A 21,239-nucleotide genomic window follows, 5' to 3' on the forward strand; every position below is an offset into this window, starting at 1 on the left:
ATTTCTCTGTTTGACAAAAAATAAATTCATTGAATTTCTCTTTTAAAGTTGATAAGTAATTATTGTACCTTATTGGAAGGATTCAGTAAAAAAAAAAGAATTAAAATAATAAAAAAATTAATGTAATAACTTATTTGGTAAGATATTTTATTTGAGTAGACTGTTAGATATGGAGTAAATAATCCTTTTTAAAAAAAACATTAAATACAGTCAACACCATTTATGATTAAAAATCTAAAAAATGCTATACAATAAATGAGTAGCTAACCGTCAAGATTATATATTGAACACTAACAAGACAGAAGGCACTCCCAAGTCAATTTCATATTTCAATATGCTTTTCAACGTCGGTTCTAATTCAAGAGATATTCAAAAGGCACCCGTTAATAAGACAGAAGTATGAAAATCTTCTCTTCTAAAATTTATGTAAGCTTCATGCCTCATTACTTAGTACTTATCTTATAGTTTTATTTTATTTTTCTTATTGTTAATTGTTAATTGAGTTTGATTTTAATTTATGTTTAAAATTAGTATAAAAAGCTTAACATCATCAACAAATTACAATCAATTATATGCATAATTTTAAAAATACTTTTTTTTTACTCATAAACAAGTAGCTTCCAAGAGGATGGGTCACCCCATACATAAGAAATAGTTAGAACATATGAATTAAATCCTCATTAAATTAGAGAGTAGAAATGTTTCTTTAATTTAAATCTTACAAAAAAAAAACTTGTAAAGCAGTGATAAGAAATTCAATCTTTCATTTCTCCAATTTAATATTTTTGTCGTCGTTATTAAATTTTAGTCTATAAAACCAATGACCCTACTTTGTTCATTCATCACATAGATCTTTTTGTTTTCTTTTGGCCACTGGTTTAGGGACAAAAGAAAACACCGAAGAAAGTTTGATTGTATAGACTGAATTGAAAGTGTGATGAATGAACAACGTCATATCAATGAATTTTATAGATTAAAATTTAGTAACGACGACAAAAATATTAAATTGGAGAAATGCATGATTGTGTTTCTTATCATTAATTTGCAAGTTTTATGTAAGATTGGAATTAAAGAAATATTTTTTACTCACTACATTAATAAGGATTTAATTCATATATACATAATTGAAAATATTTTTTATATTATCAATTTATCTTTACTGTTTGATCATAAAAAATAGATTTTTTCTAAATTACATTTGAAGAATGGTGGGTAATTTACCCACCAACCAATGAAAATGAGCAATTTATTTATGGGGTCAAGATAGTTCATGAATATGTGCTTATGTGTATTGGTTGAGGTAAATTACCCATCATTCTTTCATGGGTAACCTAGTTGTCAGCTAAAAAATATGTTTGAATTCAAATCTATCTATTTATAAAGTATGGGATGAATGGACCTCTTCGAGGCTACATGTTTTTGTATAAAAAAAATATTTTTAAAAGTAACGCATATAATTGGTTATAGTTTGTTGACGATATAAACCTTTTCAAAAAAAAAAAAAACCTTTTTATATTAATGGTATGTATAAATTATATTAAAATAAAAATAAAAAATATAATAAATAAAACAATGAAATAAGCACCCGGTGACGAGGCATGAAAATAGATGTACTTTAAAATAGAAGGATTTTATAATTTTGTTTTGTTAACACACTATAATTTTGTTGACATTTTTCTAGTATCTCTAGAACTAGAATCAATGTTGTAAAGCATGTCGGAATTTGAAACTGACTTGGGTTATGTCTGCGAGTCTTCAATGTATATTCATCCATTGTTAGCTACATACTCATTTAGTATACTCTTTTTTAACATTGACGTAGCATCCTTGGAAATGTTAACCAGTGCTTCCGGAACATTAGTTAACAAAAATTACAACTTTCCCTTATCAGTTTTATGATTGGTGCCAAAACCCTATGTTATGCTTGGGTGGTGCTTAATCTCTGTTATTTTTTCTATCTACTTTGGTACACCTTATACTGGAGGGATAGTTTGTAGTTAATATAATCCATTTTGATTTTTTAAAAAAAAAAAACTAATTAACAAAAACTTCGTTAACATTTTCCTTAAAACCAGAAACATCTGCTTGACAAGTGCAATCACAAATTTACACAATTCAAAGTTGAAGTGCTGAGAAGTTTAAAGTTTCTACGAATTAGTAAAAATCATTTTGCAAAGAGCAACAAAATAGAAGATGCACTAAAATATGACAAGGGCCATAATAAAGTTATATGAAAATTATGTTGAGAAGAGTTCCATCTAACCAATCCAGAATATTGGATCTAGATGCAAATTGAGTTTGGTATTTTTGAGTTTCCAACAATTCTATATTACAATTTTAATCTTGATCATGTGTTCTCCTTAACTATACTTTGATGTATAAGACATGCAAAATTTGTGGACATTTTCATAAAAAAAAAATAAGACATGCGAGAAATCAATAAGATAGAAAAGTTATAGCCGAATGTTCTCCCTAACACAAAATATGCCAGAGAGATGGCCAAATTATTATTGTTTAGAACGAAGAGGACGAATATTTTCCCCCAAGAGGCCCCTCTCGTGTTAATTTGAATGCCCATAAATTTGAATATATATATATATATATTAAGGGAACAAATGGCGGGTTCTATCAATCTTCTTCATAGATTCCACATGATTCAAGTGCAGGTCGCCATTCTCATTGGTTCATACCTCATATTTCAGACCAATAAATATCTGGTAGACTTTTCTTTATAAATAATTTATTGATGAAACACACAAAATAAATTTAGAGAAATAAAAAATTATGAGATGGAACTCACATCTCATCATATAAAATGTGTATAATTGTTATATGAATTGTACTTAAGACAACAACATCTCATAACTAATCGTTAGAAAATGCTAACACATACCCAAAACATTTGTTAAGCAACCAAATATAGTAAAACTATATTGAAATTTGTTTCATTAACATCTTAAAAGTATAAAAAATATATTATTTTTAATACAAATACTTTATTTTGTTTTTTTCACAAATGCCTTAGAGACATATTAGTTAATAGAGCTAAAAATTAATATTATTTGATTTGATATGACAATGAGAATATACTAAAGAGAAAACAAAACAATTAAGTTAAGAAGAAAAAATGAATCACAATTTTTTTGTACAATAAGTTAATTTTTAAAGCTTTGAAGTGTTAAATACAACATTCTCAATATGTAAGATTCTTTTTAGAATTTTGAACATCGACATTTCCCTAAGTTTAATAATGCATACATCACTTGATATCAAAACCCTCTTGTTCTCCTCTTTCTAACTCTCTTCTCTTTCTTTGTTTTCTTTCTAGTTAAATGAAAATTCGAATGAGGGTTTGTTGCGCATGTCTGGAGTAGCTAAAGGGGAAATGAGTTGTTTCATTTAATTTCGATAAAAACTAGCACCGACTGTGGGTCCTTAATGGGTCTAAATATGGTAATTTCTCATAACTATTTCTTTGTTTACTTATTTTTATTTACAAAAATAAAATGATATTCATTCATTCAAATCGAGAGATTATATCATTCAACACCGCTAAAAATATAAATGACGAATCTGCAAACAAACTCACAGCATCCAAGTTAATACCATATAAAGGCATAATGCCTACAAAAATACTCCCTCTGTTCCTATGTATAAGAAAATTTTCAAAAAAATCTTTGGTCCAAATTATAAGAAAATATCACAACTTTTAAGGTGTAGTTATTGCCTAAAAGACTTTTCTACCCCTTATTTAATGTTTTTGTTTTTAATATTAATAGGTGTATTTAAGGCTTCACAACTTTTTATAAGGGTATATTTGTAAAAATATTCAAAAAGTTATACTAATTAATAGTTGCATTGATTTTGATGTTTTTTGGTTTTTCTTTTTATAATAAGGACCGAAGGGAATATATAGTAAAATTAAAGTGACCGGAATATCCATGACCTCCGGATCTGCAACGTTGACGCCCAAATCTTTGATTGAATAATCGATCTTTCAATATGAATCAAATGAACACCGCACGAAGACGGAAAATCAAACAACGCCCCACAAAACGACGAACAACAAGCCACCACACTTAGATGATGAAATCACAAAAAAAAAAAACCTAGATCTATGTGAAAATCACTTATTTAAGAAAATTCACAGCATCCAAGTTAATACCATATAAAGGCATAATGCCTACAAAAATACTCCCTCCGTTCCTATATATAAGAAAATTTTCAAAAAAATCTTTGGTCCAAATTATAAGAAAATATCACAACTTTTAAGGTGTAGTTATTGCCTAAAAGACTTTTCTACCCCTTATTTAATGTTTTTGTTTTTAATATTAATAGGTGTATTTAAGGCTTCACAACTTTTTATAAGGGTATATTTGTAAAAATATTCAAAAAGTTATACTAATTAATAGTTGCATTGATTTTGATGTTTTTTGGTTTTTCTTTTTATAATAAGGACCGAAGGGAATATATAGTAAAATTAAAGTGACCGGAATATCCATGACCTCCGGATCTGCAACGTTGACGCCCAAATCTTTGATTGAATAATCGATCTTTCAATATGAATCAAATGAACACCGCACGAAGACGGAAAATCAAACAACGCCCCACAAAACGACGAACAACAAGCCACCACACTTAGATGATGAAATCACAAAAAAAAAAAACCTAGATCTATGTGAAAATCACTTATTTAAGAAAATTCACAGCATCCAAGTTAATACCATATAAAGACATAATGCCTACAAAAATACTCCCTCCGTTCCTATATATAAGAAAATTTTCAAAAAAATCTTTGGTCCAAATTATAAGAAAATATCACAACTTTTAAGGTGTAGTTATTGCCTAAAAGACTTTTCTACCCCTTATTTAATGTTTTTGTTTTTAATATTAATAGGTGTATTTAAGGCTTCACAACTTTTTATAAGGGTATATTTGTAAAAATATTCAAAAAGTTATACTAATTAATAGTTGCATTGATTTTGATGTTTTTTGGTTTTTCTTCTTATAATAAGGACCGAAGGGAATATATAGTAAAATTAAAGTGACCGGAATATCCATGACCTCCGGATCTGCAACGTTGACGCCCAAATCTTTGATTGAATAATCGATCTTTCAATATGAATCAAATGAACACCGCACGAAGACGGAAAATCAAACAACGCCCCACAAAACGACGAACAACAAGCCACCACACTTAGATGATGAAATCACAAAAAAAAAACCTAGATCTATGTGAAAATCACTTATTTAGATTGAAATAAAAAGAAAAAGATGAAAATGAGTGATTTCAGGTCAAGAATTGACCCAAAACCACCCCTCAATGAAGAAATCGTAAGAGAAAACTTAGAGAGAAAAAACTAAGGCTCACTTGTTGGAGAGGGAGAAATCCCTTCTTTCTTTGTCTACTTATATCACAACTAAAATACTTCAATCGTTAAAAAAAATCTAATCAATGAATTAATAAATATACATTCAACATATAAATTATTTAGCACAATTTAAACAACTATTTAGGGGTATAGTAAGAGATTTTACAAATTCTATGGAGAGAAAAAAAAAGGAAATAAAATCGATTATATAGAACGATTTTTTTTTTTTTTGGGTACAATATATAGAACGATTTTAATTGATTGAAGAATGATACTAAATGTGTTGATTCTCAATTTACTAAGGTCACACCACAACAAATGGAATTCAAAACGAAGAAGATTTTGAAGCCGTTTTATGCGTTTTTAAAGAAAATTTGCTCACAAATTCGAAGTACCAAAATTCTAAAACTAAAAGGTGTTTGAAAAAAGAAAAACATCTTCAATATATATATATTTTTTGGTAAAAAAAACATCTTCAATATACATACATCACCTCAAAAGATTATTTCACCAAAATACCTAAAAGAGTATGTTCGGATGAAAAAATGTTTTGAGATAATGTAATTTTTTGTGGATGTTCACATTCTTCTATGCAAGAGTTTATGAATTAATTTATCCAAGCTCGCTAAATTAAAAGAATTTCAAATGCCACGAAAACTAGAAATTTGAAATCTCTTGTGAATGACAAATTAGTTATTTTATTTTTTTCTTCAAATTTTGCAAGTTGATACCCATATTTTCAAGTTGGCCCCTATAAATTTGCAAAAAATTGCAAATTGACCCCTATTTTAAAAAAATAAAAATTGGTCCCTTTAAATTTTGGGAATTGGTCACTATTCTCCAAATTTAAATTTGACCTAAAACTTTTAAAATTTATAAAAGCAACCCAAAAATATTCACAATGAATTTTTTTTATTACTTTATCCACACAAAAATATTTAGAAATGAAGGAAATTCAATTGAATCATTTGAATCATCTAACATTCTAAATTCTCTAAACCTTTCAAGTGTCTCATCCAAAAGCAGTAGGGTTTGTGATCATAAAATAATGCATTGTGTGGATCTGCGTTTAAAGCGAAATTCTCGCGTCTCAAGGCAATTTTACCGTGAAAATCAAGAAGCTACAAAATATAGCATCACATGAACGCACGTTTGTTGTACATTTGGACGTGAAAACAAACACATACTAAGACCCGCAAATGACTAAAAAATAAATAACAAAAGCAAGCGTGTTAAAAGACACATACAATTAATCGTATTTCAAGGCCTATAAAGAGGAGGCGTCCAAGTAGAAGGAGAAATGAGAATTTGAGAAAGAGCTAACTGCTAACAACACTTGAGTTTCAACTCCTTCGGGAAAAAACAAACACACACTTAGATTTCAACATTAAATCATGCTTTTCGATTATACTCAAATATTTTTAGACTCTCTCATCGATAGTCTCCTATAATGAAGGGTGAACAACAACATGAGAAGACCAAGTAATGAAAGCATTAGATTAATCCTTAAATCAATACCCAAAGGAAAATGAAACAAACCATATTTCTCCAAAATGTAATCTTAAAAAATATGATCAGCACCCATCCCCTGCCATCCTACACTAAGCACAAAAAAGGATCCACAATCTTACCTTTATGGATAAGCATAAACATGAGAGAGTAAAAAAACAATAAAAATATGAGAGCTGTCACAAAAATTCAAAAATAACATATAAAAATATCATTTCTCATAATCTATTTATCACATCCATCATTTATCTCTTTCATCCCTTCTCACTCTAGGCATGGAATAACATTAAAAGTCAAACATAGAACTGAATCTAAGTATGAGAGATACTTGCAAGGGTCTTGCTAACAAGCCCTTTTAGAACGTTTGTTAAGGATTTAAAAATGGAAATAATTGGTAAATTTTATGAAGAAAAAGTTATTTTTTAAAATTTCTATGTGTTGAACTTGAATGCATGTGAAATAATTATATAGACACAACACCAAATCAAAATCATTTAGACATATACTCATTAAAATATCTATTATTTAATTATTTCAAAAATATATATTATTTAATTATTTCAAAAATATATATTATTTAATGACACTTTTTAGTATTTACCTACTTGTAAAATTTGTTTGGCTTTAAAAAACATAAAAGTGTCATTTACTTAGTGTTTCGAATCCGAAGGTCTAGAAGGACGAGAAGCGGCACTTGAAAAAACTCAGTTTAGGGATACTTTGAAGACCTCCTGTGAAAATTTTCTCCCGTTTAAAATCTAAACCATTAAGTACATTATCTATCTCTCTTCATTTTAACATTTAATTCCTCACATTTATTTATTATTCAATGGCTTGGATTACACCGGACTCTCCCGTTACAGGAGAGGATCCAATCCCCCATTTTATATCGAAAGCTAGTTAATAGTTATCCTCTCAAATGTTAAGGAAGTGAACAATCCTCGCTCTCTAAATGCAACCATGATTAAAAAGAAACTCATAAAACTTAAAATACTTTTCCATGTATAACTAGAAAGGCAACCCTACCAAAATTTAGAATTTTCCAAAATGAAAATTTAGTTATAATATCTAATTTTATTTTTTAGCATATTTTTTATTTCAATTTTGAAGGGTTAAAAGTGATTCTACATATTTAATTGATGCAGGCAAAATAGCTGCACGTATCGAAGATGTAGTGACGCGTAAGAAAGACTCAATAAAAATGGTGTAGATTTAGTATTTTGTGTCGAATTGACTCGAATTAAACCTTTTCGAAAAGGGAATTCGCTCACGAGCATAAAGCGTTGCTTCCCCATGGCGTAGGGGTGAAGTTAGCCCTTCGAAGTCATTTGAAGATCTAATACCGCATTTTTATTATTTCACCACAACTTTATTATTTTTTGCTTTTGTTTCAATTTGTTATTTTCGGCTTATTAAGGTTTGTTATTTCCTTAGTATTTAAACTAAACATTCATAGCGTAATATCCAGTTTTTCATTCAATAAAATTATCGAAAACTCTTCACTATTCAGGTGAATTCTGAAAACCCATTTTTAACAAGTTTATCGCTTGCAACTTTTCTATTAGTGTTTGTTAATCATTGCTTCCGTTCTACATCACTATTTTATTATTTAGTTATAATATCTAATTTAAGCATATCCAAGTCACTTTTGCGAGGAATCAATTAATTCAAAATCATTTTTTGTAGACGAAGAACCAAACATAAATTTAAGCAGCAGTACTTGTGTGACTGTAGTAATAGAGATCTTACAATAAATACCTCCCATCCATTGACCTGTCCAATTTTTAACTACCATTTGTTGCTTTTTATATCTCATCTCTCATTTCCTCTTCTTATTCAACTTCGAGACTCTATAGTGTAAACTTCTTTAGTAGAAAAAACTACCTTTTCCCATGACACACCAACCAAATTTTCACAACCTACGTTGATATCTATGTTTTCAATAAAAACAATAACATAGGATATAGTTTTACCAACACAAAATGGGTTGTTGTGCTAGTAGTAACAGATCTTCATCACACAATGATTTTCAACCATCAAGATCTAGCATTTCACAAGTGAAAGGTTCTGAAAACAGAGCACCACCTTGTGTTCCTGTTGAAGAAGAAACAGTTAAGGAAGTGTTGTCAGAAACACCCAAGTGGAAGAAACCAAATGAAAGGTTCAGATATGAAGTTGAAAAACCAAAGTGTTTTGAGAAATTTGATAGAGAGAATAAGGTTGAAAAACCGTTCTATAAAGTTGATGAGATCTCTGAAGTTTCTGAGGTTTGTAGCTTGAGTGAAAGTGTTTCTACAATCACTTTCACTGATAAGAGAGAAGAGGAAGAAGAATCTTGCAAAAGGGTCAATGGATCTCCCGCGAAAATGCGCAAAAATGGTTCCTTTTCCGGTGAGAGAAGAGAGTCTCCGGCGAGGAAGTCGCCGGCGAGAAGGTTGGAGCAGTCTCCGGCGAAGAGGAATATTGGGTCGTCGAGGATTGTTCAGAGGAGAGATCAAATGGGAAATGGGGGAATTAAGAATCAGCCTCACCGGAGAGACGCCGGCGAAGTTTCCGGCCGGCGATCTAGGTCGCCGGCTACTCGTACCGACAATGGTTCAACGAGATCTGTCGTGGGTCGGAGCTTATCTGCAAGAAAAACAAACCAATCGCCGGGAAAGGGAAGAACTGCCGTGCCGGAAAACGGTGGCCGGAAAATGGAGAGTAAATGGCCATCTACAGCTAATGATGAATCACTGGAAAATCCACTTGTGTCATTGGAATGCTTCATCTTTCTTTAGTTCGTTAATTCGCTACTAAACATCAAACTCACACACAGGATTGCGAGGCTTCTGATTCGAGTCAGATGATCAAGGTGTACGACTTAACAATTTCGACATTTTCACTTGAGTTAGACATTACATAATGATAGTAGCTGGTTAATACTATTATGAATTAGTTACAATTCATAAATTATTATGTACTTTGTTTAGTTAATTAATTAATAGTGATATATGAAAGTCAAAAGTCAATATTAGTGACTAAGTTATAGGAGGTAGAGAGAGAGTGGCTGGTTTGTTACAATTTCTAAACATAACCATTTGGATAGTAGAAAACGTAAATGCAAAGTGGTGAAAATTGATGTTTGCAGTGCAGATATCTTTTTCTTCTGTGCCAGTGGATTTCTTCCACTGCACTGATTTGGCTTGTTAGGAAAGATTGCGTCTCTGCCATTTATGATTCAGTCTGAACCAAATTATTTACATAAGGTACTGTGACAGTGAAAGATTCAATTCAACTGATATGAGAATATGAGATGATGATAATAAAGACAAATTGTATAATAAATGTTAGTACTATTCAGCTATTTTATTATTATAAGCTGTGTAAATTGGTTGTACAAGGCTATTTTAGTAACCTATGGCAAATCAATATGTATGTAATAGTGTTAATGGTTAATCAATATGGGACAAATGAGGTGTAATTGATATGAGCATCAATGCTGGATTAGTTGGACAGTTACAAAGCAAAGTCAAATTATGGAGATGCAAAGTAAGTGGATTAAGGGTTGATTAAAGGAGAAAAGGTTAAAAGTAAGGATTCAAATTATTTGCTGAGTCGATCACTGTTTTGAAATATTTTTAGTTTTAAGGACTAATAGCTACATCTCATCTATGAACTCAATATCCTCTTCTCTCTCTGATTTTATGTCTCTTTTTCTCACTCGTGTTTAATGGTTTTGATGTAACAATTGAGAAAAATTGAAAGACTTTCACTTAAGAATCCATTTCCCTAGTTTGCTGGTTTTATGTAAAGTTAGGGACCGTTTGAAATTCGTGCATTTGATTCTACATTTCACTCTTTCTATTTGTGTTCGACTTCAATTCAAATACAATTTTTTCTATTATACTATTAGTTAGTGGTTCTTTCTGAGATAGATTGTGCCTCTTAAGTAAATTTGTTTCTTGCCTAAATGGTCAGATTTATTACAATTTACACCATTTAGTAAGTTTTCCATAGTAAAAAAGATTATATAGTCATTTCTAGTGTAACTTTGTAAGTACAATCTAATTTAAGGGCAGTTTCTCACACTTTTAGAGAGGAGAATCAATGTGCAGATTATATGGCAAAACTTGGAGCTTCTTCTGATGTTGAACTTCTTCTTCATGATTTCCCCTTCTGATGGTCTTGTAAATCTCCCAAGTCCTAAGTAGCGATGTCTCTAACACTTTGTTCTTTAGGGAGGAGTTAGCGTGCTCTTTATCTTCTGTTTTTTTTTTTTTCTTTTCTTCTTTTTCTAGTCTTTATCATCGTAACCAACAAAACTTTTTTAGCACTAATACTTATTGAAGTAATAAAGAGAACAAACTTATTTAGCACTAATACTTATTGAAGGGGTGTTCGATAAAAAAAAAACGTCTTGGTGCTTGACACCAACAAAATTGATCAAGGAGTCAAACAAACAATCCGAAAAAAGAGTTTGATGTCTCAAAATAAAAGTTTTATCAAAGGAAAAAGATTTCCAACCATCAAAGAACCTTAATTGTTTAGATTTCTTTTCTATTTTGTATAATGTGCTCGATACCCATCTTTTCTTTCATTTTTGTCTACATCTTGAAACTTAATTTTTGTCGCGATAGAATATGATTATGATCTTCATCCGAAAAAAAATGAACTGACACATGTATAAGCAATAATTTTTTTTAGATTTTTGAATAATTGATGCATATGATTTATAACATACTTTTGATATATTAGCTATTCAATCAACATCAAAATAAAAATATTTGTTTATAATAGTGATAAGGTAAATTATATAAGTTATTAGACTATAAAACAAAATCACTTTCACTTTGGAGATCTCTTTAGGTCTCATTGTGTTGGACTGGCTTAAACACCAACATATTTATTCATACTTTTTTTTAAGAACATATGTCTTTATATTTTTTTTTGAAAGGATATGTATTTATCTTTGGTCACTTCTAATTTATAATATTATCATTTAATATCTACGTTCAGTGTTGTACTACTGTCTGTGTGGTACATCGTAGGACTGAACATAGTAGTGGAGATAGTGGTTGTACACTTCGTACAAACGTACTATATCAACGCTCTTTGAAGAATAAGCATCCAATGCCTTCCAAATTAGCCGTTGTTATACTTTTTCAGTCTTCTGCAATCTTCAGACAAGTTTGAATTCTTTAAACAACTTTTGAAGCTTTAAGTTCCATCTCCTAATGAACTCCAGCTTCTAGTGATTCCCAGCTTCTGATGAACTTGCTTCTAATGACGTCATCACTTCAGGAGCAGTTTTCTTCATAAGCTTTAAGCTTCCCTTTTTGTTGATGTATTTGCTCTTTATTTGTTCTTCCAAGACCTTTTTAAGATGTAAAATTTTTGTCTATATAGTCATGTACACTTGAACAAATATTAGCATATCCAATTGACAATTTTTAATACTTTGTTATCATCAAAACTCTTAAGGGTTATTATTGCTAAACAGATTTTGTTCCAATAGTATAATGACTCCAACTTAGTCCACATTGGTGCAGCGGTAGCTTCTCTCACGACATATCTCAAAACCTTATATCTGAGACAAAAAAAAAAAAAGCACTATTTACCCTGTGTATAATCTCAAACTTCTCAACTTGTGTCAAGGTAGCTGAGATTGCAACTTCACCTTTGATACTTCAACACACTTTTGTTGAGTCAAAACTGTTTGCATCTTAACCTTCCATAACCCAAAATCATAATTTCCAGTGAACTTCTCGATGTCCCGCTTTGAACCCATGATACACACTTTACCGATTTACCCCTTTACCCCACGGTGGGCGTCAATTGTCGTGAATTCCAACAATAAAAAATACACTAATAAACTTAGATGTGTTGAGAAAAAGTAGTAATCAATTAGCAAAGTAATCACAAGAAACAACAACAACAAATAGATCTAGATCTAAGTGTGAAGCAACACTACAAACATATTCAAAGCAAAAAAGATAAGAAATAAGAGAGGGAAAAAACACATCAACATTGTTTACTCATTTCCGTCCAAAATGACCTACTATGGAGGAGAGAGCATCACTTCGATCTACTATGATGAGAATGATAAAAGAGGTTATAAGAAATTAGCTTAAAACCTCACAAGAACAAATTCCGATTTCTTCTCATTTTTCAATTCACTCACACTCACAATGAACCCTAAGAGAAAACGCTAAAGGAAGTTTTTTGATCCGTCCTATAATGAAATCTCACTATCCAAGGTGTTTACAAATGTTTTCCAACCCAAGAGAATCTCTCATCAACGATACTCAACCCTAAAGTTACCTCATTTGATTTCTCAGATTTCTCTCCCTTGAAGCTCACTCAAAAAAGTGAAGAATGAAGCCTTATATATAGTTCAGATCTGGAGGAATCATGCCACGATTGCAAGTTTGTACGTAGTTCGAACTAACCATTATCCAACTATCGTGCCACGATTTCATGCACACGTGCCATGATATTTCCAGAGACTCACTCATGCTGCTCAGCACGAAATCGTGCCACGATTTCACAGATTCTTCAATACCAATTTTGAGTCAAATTTCAACACACCTAATCCGTGATAGTACGCAATATGGGTACGGGTTCGCTATACGCGACACTAGAAGAATTTGGTACGTATGGATGTATATAGAGATTCAGTATGCGTAGATTTGTACTACAAGTACTACCTAATTAAGTATAGTAAGCTATCTTAATATTGTGAAAAATTATAGTAACCCACCATAACAAACTAGTGTTCACTTTACAGAATATTTTTATTGTATTCCTTTTTATAGTTGTTATTTTCCAAGAGACATTATCTTTCTCTAATCTTCGAAGTGGTTTTCCTGTAAAATGTATTTGCTAAACCAAAGGTTGTTCTTTCTGTTTTATCTCTTATCCAACCTCTTCCTCATCTTTCTTCGATCTTCACCCATGTGTCGTCTCGGTTGGCCAGATCCGTAGGTTTCCATGAATTAATACATATGGGAGTTTATGTGAACCAATTCGTAAAAGTACCACGAACTGGTTAAGTAAGTACCAATTCATAGTTCGCTTCATGTTAAGAAAATTGTGCGACTATGCCTTTATATTCCTAAAATGATAAGAGTCTGCTTAGTTATCTCTAGGGTGGTAGGTTGATAAAATGAGTGGAGAAATCAAGATTGCAATAGGAGGTTCCAACTGGTGCATGTACTGCATGAACCAAGCCATATCTGTTGAAAAATCATAACAAGTAGTATATAATAATAACTTAAATTTAGATTTCAATTTTGTTACATATATTCTATCTGCTAACCAAAGCATGCCATCTTTGACAATTTGAAATTAGAATAACTTTGTTGACTTTATTAAGTTAAGCATGCCATCTTACGAACCAAATTTCCATTATATTTCCAGTTATTGTTAAATTTCTGAGTTCTTACTATTAAATGTCTGAGTATATCCATTAGTTAAACTATTAAGTTGACCCTAGACACTCATTCAAACTCAAACTTCTCGTACTCTTCTTCCATTTCTTTTCCATTCTCATGGCTATGCCTCGATCATCTTTCTTTTCCTTCTCTTATGGATTCACCTATGACGTATTCTTGAGTTTTAGGGGCACTGACACTCGCTATGGTTTTACTGGAAATCTCTATAGAGCTTTAAGTGACGGTGGATTCTGCACCTTCATTGATGATAGGGAGCTTCATGGAGGTGATGAAATCACACAATCACTTGTCAAGGCCATCGAAGAGTCCATGATTTTTATTCCGGTCTTCTCTATCAACTATGCTTCTTCTATATTTTGTTTGGACGAACTTGTCCACATCATTCATTGCTTCGACCAAGAGAAGGGTCGCAAAATTTTACCTATTTTCTATGATGTGGAACCTTCCCACGTGCGACATCAGACTGGGAGTTATGGCAAAGCCATAGCTAGGCATGAGAAGAGGTTCCAAAATAACAAAGAAAAATACAACTACAACATGAAGAGGTTGCATAAATGGAAGATGGCTCTTAACCAAGCAGCTAACTTGTCCGGCCACCATTTTAATCCTAGGTACCCACATCACTCCGATTCTGCATTCATTTTAGTTTATATCCTAGGAAATACAATTTTTTTATTCTTGAATAAATATTAGTTATTTGCATGTCAAAAAGAATGAATTTGATTTGTAATAATAAAAAGTATAATTATCAATACATTGAATGTCTTATATTTACAAAAACTTATATGATTGGGCAGGAATGAATATCAATACAAGTTTATAGGGGATATAGTCAAAAATGTATCCAACAAGATAAATCGTGCTCCTTTACATGTTGTCGATTACCCGGTTGGCATGCAGTCTCGAGTCCTTAAAGTAAATTCACTTCTAGAAGTTGCATCTAATTATGAAGTCAAGATGATAGGTATCTATGGACTTGGAGGAATGGGTAAGACAACTCTTGCAAGAGCAGTTTATAATTTCATTGCTAATCAATTTGAATGTGTATGTTTTCTTCACAATGTGAGAGAAAATTCAGCAAAACATGGTCTAGAGCATCTCCAAAAGGATTTTCTTTCCAAAACTGTTGGATTGGACATTAAGTTAGGAGATAGTAGTGAGGGAATTCCAATCATAAAGCAAAGGCTACACCGGAAAAAGGTTCTATTGGTTCTTGATGACGTTAACGAATTGAAGCAGGTGCAAGTCTTAGCTGGAGGGCTTGATTGGTTTAGTGTTGGTAGTAGGGTGATCATTACCACTCGAGACAAACACTTGTTATCAAGTCATGGGATTGAACTAACATATGAAATAGATGAGTTAAATAAGGAAGAAGCACTTGAATTGCTTACATGGAAGGCTTTTAAAAGTAAGCAAGTTAATTCAAGTTATGAGCACGTTCTAAACCGCGCAGTAAATTATGCTTCTGGCCTTCCATTGGCATTAGAAGTATTAGGTTCCAACTTGTTTGGAAAGAATATAAAAGAGTGGAATTCTTTGTTGGATCGATATGAAAGGATTCCTAATAAAGAGATTCAGAAGATACTTAAAGTGAGTTTTGATGCTTTGGAGGAAGACGAGCAAAGTGTTTTTCTCGACATTGCTTGTTGCTTTAAAGGGTATAACCTAAAACAGATGGAAGATATGCTTTCTGATCATTACGGTCAATGCATGAAATATCATATTGGAGTTTTGGTTAAAAAAACTCTATTAAGGATTTGTCGGTGGAATTACAGTGTCACAATGCATGACTTGATAGAAGACATGGGTAAAGAAATTGTAAGACAGGAATCAGTAAGAGAGCCTGGAAAACGTAGCAGGTTGTGGTTCCATGAAGATATATTTCAGGCCATTGAAGAAAATTCAGTAAGACAATATACATATTTTTTTCTTTTTATGTTTAACCTTGATTTAGCTCTCCTAAATATTAGTGCTACTAATGATCATGTTGGAGATTTTCTTCCCTTTTATGACATGAAAATTTCCTATATGAAGTGTGTAAAGTTGTAACACATACATGTGTTTTGGTTGATTTGTCCTTTTTGTAGGGAACAAGTCAAATTGAAATCATACATTTGGATTTTCCACTACCTCAAGCAATTGTAGAGTGGAAAGGAGATGAATTCAAGAAGATGAAAAACCTCAAAACACTTATTGTTAAAACTAGTTCCTTTTCCAAACCTCTTGTACATCTTCCTAATAGTTTAAAAGTACTGGAATGGCATGGTTTAAAGGATATACCATCTGATTTTCTTCCAAACAATCTTTCCATATGCAAGTTACCCAACAGTAGCCTTACATCATTTAAGTTGGCTAACTCTTTGAAGGAAAGGGTAATGATTTCATTTTCCTCGTCGTGTATACAAATATATTACCTTCTGACTATTCACTTTTTCCGTTTTGGTTTATCTTTTTTGCAGATGTTCTTGGGTATGAAAGTTTTACATTTAGACAAGTGTTACAGGTTAACAGAAATAAGTGATGTATCTAGTCTCCAAAATTTAGAAGAATTTTCATTTAGATGGTGTAGGAATTTACTCACAATTCATGATTCTGTTGGGTGCCTGAAAAAACTTAAAATCTTGAAAGCTGAAGGTTGTAGTAATCTCAAGAGTTTTCCACCAATTCAATTGACATCTCTTGAACTACTTGAACTTTCATATTGTTATAGGCTTAAGAAATTTCCAGAAATATTAGTAAAGATGGAAAACATAGTAGGAATTGATTTGGAAGAAACTTCCATAGATGAATTGCCAGATTCATTTCAAAATCTCATTGGGATTCAATACTTAATACTAGATGGACATGGAATTTTTCTTAGGTTTCCATGTAGCACTCTCATGATGCCAAAACAAAGTGATAAACCAAGTTCCATGTTGTCCTCAAATGTACAAGTTATTGTGCTAACAAATTGTAACCTAACAGATGAATCTCTTCCAATAGTTCTGAGGTGGTTTACTAATGTGACATATTTACACTTATCAAAGAATAATTTCACAATTCTTCCAGAATGCATCGAAGAACATGGCTCTTTAAGAATCCTCAATCTTGTTTGCATTAAATTGTGAATCTTTGAGTTCTCGTGTAGAAGCATGCTACTGAATCAGGTTTTGTGTTTCTTGTATTTGGCAGCACTGGAAGTAGTTTTAGTTCCCCTATTTGTTTTTCATCTCCTTTGCATAAATGGAACAATAGAAAACAAGTACCAGAACTATTTTGAGTTTGGTTATGTGATTATATGATAATTTTGATCCTTGAATTTTATTCTTAAGACAGGAGAATTCTATCAAATTATCTTTGCTGTATAACAAGTTGTTTTGGATGTGCTATTCATATTTTAATTACAAAATCATCACATTTCTTTATTTATTTTTTTCAAATGGTAGGTATTAATATTGTTGGTATCATGATGAGAACATGGTTTGATCCTTGGACCTCTTTACCACTCAACTCCTTAACTCATCACATAATTTTCTTGTTCAATAATTTCAAGAAATTATAAAATTAAAACAAGATGACAAAATACTAGAAGAAAGCTTACATACATACTAGAAGATCACAATACATTCAAGATATATACATTCAAGATATAAGCTATAAATAGAGCTCATAGGATAAAATTTGATGAATGATAAACCTCAAAGACAGTATATCCATCAACTCATTGATTAGATATTGCACAACATTGTCATATTCAATTCTCTCATTCATACTTGGTTGATATTATTATTACTAGGCAGGACATTGGAAGTGGAACAAGACAATGTTGTATGCTGATGGGAAGGCCATGAAATTCGTTCCGGACAACACGGTATCGGCGCAGGGTGAGCAATGAATGTAGGAATCTCATCTCCAGGCATTAAAACCGAAACCCAGCTAGTAAAAATATTCATCTGCATAAAAAATTTAATCAAATTCTGGCATCTAACAATGCTGAAATAAATGACACATTTAATATTTTAGACCAAGACCACATAGGACATGATGATAGTCATTGAAGTTTAAAATACAAGATTCATAAGGTACAAGGAATCTTTTTCCAGTGGATCTCACTTGTGCATTAAATCAGATAAATAAAAACTGAAACAACATATTCAACACTACCAAACATTTCAATTTAACTTTTCCTTAAGTCAGGACATGTTAGATAAGGCACCAACATTGCCCAACATCTTATCAAATATTTGACTTTTAATGTAGATATATAGTATATTATATAAAGGACATTAAATATGTCCACCTAGATATACACACAAAAATAAAGCATGGATCCACAGAAAACAAAGTAATAGAAGCATAATAGTTGGCTTTGGATTTAAAAAGTATATGTTAGTATATATAGAACAATAGAACATGTATAAAATCATTGGAAATCCTTGTTGTACATTTTTAACACTTGAGTATTGAAGTTGATAAGCTTGAAATCACTTCCTTCTCAAGATAATGACAAAGGAAAATATATGCTTAACATGAAATGTAGATTTTGGTTCACTTGGTATTACAATTGTTCAAGAATGAGGATCTATATTTTTATCCTTAATGATACTTCATACTTATATAAAGACATTTTGAAACAATATCTGATCAAATGTGGGACTTAATCGTAGCTGCAATGAGAAACTGATTTTTCTATCAGAAAACTTTGTTAAAAATAATAATTTCCTCACATGAGGTGTCTGAGTGGGGAATGGTAATCTATCATTATCATAAACAATAAAAAGAAAATCCAAAGTGAAAGCCAAGTGCAAAAGCATGTTCTCTAATCCCATATTCTCAATTCCATTAACGTGATAAAAATGCCAAACATATACATTATTAAATTCTCTATAATTAGATTAGTGGGGATTAGTATTCAAAGTATCATTGCTGCATTGCTAATACTAGAGGAATCATTACTACATTTGTTAAAGTTGAGAGAAACAATTCAAGAGACAATGTCTCAATCAAATAGTGTCCTCTAAGCTGAATAAGTGGGTGGGCCTTTTATGTTCCTCCAAAGAAATGGCACAATGTAGACATCACAATTGTTGCATGGTACTAACTCATCATACAATACATAATAGTACATTAAAAACTAAGTCTAAAATAAATATAAAAAAGTATTGGCCATGAAGAAAGGATAAGAAAGAGCATAAAATAAGATTAAAATGTCCTTGTACGGTATCCTTGGAGATTTGAGGTGATGTAAGGAAGCACATGAACATCAAGGACAATGTGTGGGTCTTAACTTCCACATAGATGAATTTTTTAAGTACAATACAAAGACTCAAGGTTAGGGACCAAACTTTCAGCAGAAGAAATGTATAGAGAGAGTACCATGTGATCTCTACATAAAAATCAGAAGACCACATAGTTCATTCGTACGACCTCTTTGGATTGACTTATTTAAACTTATGTATCAACATAAACATTTGTGACATTATTTGAGAGAATTTACGAAAACATTTCAAGACATGTCCATGAGATGTTTTCATTCAGCTTATTTCTATAAACTCTCCGGGATATATTATGAAAACAACTTATAAATTACACGAAAACATTAAACGCGTGCGGCGTATCATACAAGTGTTTATGCTATAAGCCGCAAAATAAGGTGTTTATCCTAAAATGACCTAAATGAATGCAGGGGAAATGAAATGGAAATTAGGTGGGGTTATTTATGATAGAGTTTTTATTTTTAGGTTCAAATAATCATGACAAATAAAAAAAGTTGGTCAGATACTAAATTCAGATTTGACAATTGACAAGGTTTTTAAGTTTTAACTTCTTCCATCAACCAATTGGGAATTGATGAATAATCATGAATAGAATCTACAACACATTAAGTTACTATTGCATCTCTTTACCAAAATGAAGAAAAGCTTAAGCATACTAGTATGAAAGTTTGACAAATTCAAGGATCAAAGAAGAACACACATCCTTAAAATAATGGAACAGTAAAATACACATTAAAGGCTTTAAGAAAAGAGATCAAGAAAGAAGAAATAACTGTGATGAATGAGAACAGTGAAACTTTCTTAATTAGACATGACAGAGGAATTCATCAGAAAAAAGAAAACATAACAAAACATGGAAAAACAATTAATAAGATGAGAAGTAAAAGCAACCTATAGAAACAAACAACAAAACATTTTTGTCAGATAAATAAATAATCATCATTGTTTAGGAAAGTCACATTACAAAAATCTCAAGAAACATAAAAAACATATTTTTTAAAAATAAATAAAAAATAATACTCACTTTAGGTGATTGGTGGTGACCAAGTTTTCTGATCGGAGACTCAACGGCACGACGGTTCCGGCGAAGATTAGGAAACAAAGCTTGTGAAGAAGGTGCAAGAAACCTTTCAAAAATGGCCATGAGTAAGAACATTGAAATAAGAACAGCAGTAGCAACAAAACCAAAGGAGACAGCATTAACAGAACTATCAAAGTTGTTGCTGTTGTTGTTACTCCAATGTTGTTGTTGTGGTTGTTGTTGATGATCATCTCTTTGTACATTTAGTGGGGCCCCTATTGGACTCCAACCATTCTCAACAACATGCTCCTCTGTTCCGAGTACCATTACCATCACTGTTCCTTTGCTCTTTTTTCACCTTTTCCAGTTTTACCCTTCTTCTCTTACCATAATAATTATGATTCTCTTCACTCTTCAGTGTTCACCTTTGATATCAATCACAATTAACACTGCAATAATACCACCTTCTTGTTCTTCTTCTTGATCTTCTAGTTCACAGAACAGAGCAACTCTGTTTCAACTATTCTATGAAATTTTTCACCAACAAGTTGAGGTTAACACACTATTATTAAAGCTTCTTGAGAGAGAGAGAGAGCATGTGGGTTGGGAGGTGAAAAAAAGAGGAACTTTGGAATTTGGATAATAG

At 31.5% G+C, this 21,239-nt stretch overlaps 3 protein-coding genes across 4 annotated transcripts; 2 read left to right on the forward strand and 1 right to left on the reverse strand.

Annotated features, from left to right (window-relative positions):
• Positions 1-8,663: 8,663 nt before the first annotated feature.
• On the forward strand, positions 8,664-10,204 carry LOC11418851 (uncharacterized). Its single transcript, XM_003593442.4, has one exon. It carries the CDS (start codon positions 8,864-8,866, stop codon positions 9,659-9,661), a length of 798 nt encoding a protein of 265 aa, XP_003593490.1. The 5' UTR covers positions 8,664-8,863; the 3' UTR covers positions 9,662-10,204.
• Positions 10,205-14,293: 4,089 nt separating this feature from the next.
• LOC11434353 (TMV resistance protein N) lies at positions 14,294-17,705 on the forward strand. 2 transcript variants are annotated; one of them, XM_003593444.4, is made up of 4 exons: positions 14,294-14,928; positions 15,115-16,222; positions 16,405-16,689; positions 16,777-17,705. In XM_003593444.4, the coding sequence occupies exons 1-4, from the start codon at positions 14,414-14,416 to the stop codon at positions 17,422-17,424; spliced, it is 2,556 nt and encodes an 851-aa protein (XP_003593492.2). In that variant the 5' UTR covers positions 14,294-14,413; the 3' UTR covers positions 17,425-17,705. The 2 variants fall into 2 exon arrangements, with proteins under 2 accessions (XP_003593492.2, XP_024631673.1); XM_024775905.2 differs by having other exon boundaries at positions 16,405-17,705.
• Positions 17,706-17,871: 166 nt separating this feature from the next.
• Positions 17,872-21,239, reverse strand: LOC11433876 (uncharacterized). Its single transcript, XM_003593445.4, has 2 exons — positions 20,597-21,239; positions 17,872-18,249 (listed from the first exon to the last, which is right to left on the reverse strand). The coding sequence occupies exons 1-2, from the start codon at positions 20,924-20,926 to the stop codon at positions 18,064-18,066; spliced, it is 516 nt and encodes a 171-aa protein (XP_003593493.1). The 5' UTR covers positions 20,927-21,239; the 3' UTR covers positions 17,872-18,063.

Source organism: Medicago truncatula, chromosome 2 (assembly GCF_003473485.1).
Source record: "Medicago truncatula cultivar Jemalong A17 chromosome 2, MtrunA17r5.0-ANR, whole genome shotgun sequence".
Taxonomy (NCBI): Eukaryota; Viridiplantae; Streptophyta; class Magnoliopsida; order Fabales; family Fabaceae; genus Medicago; species Medicago truncatula.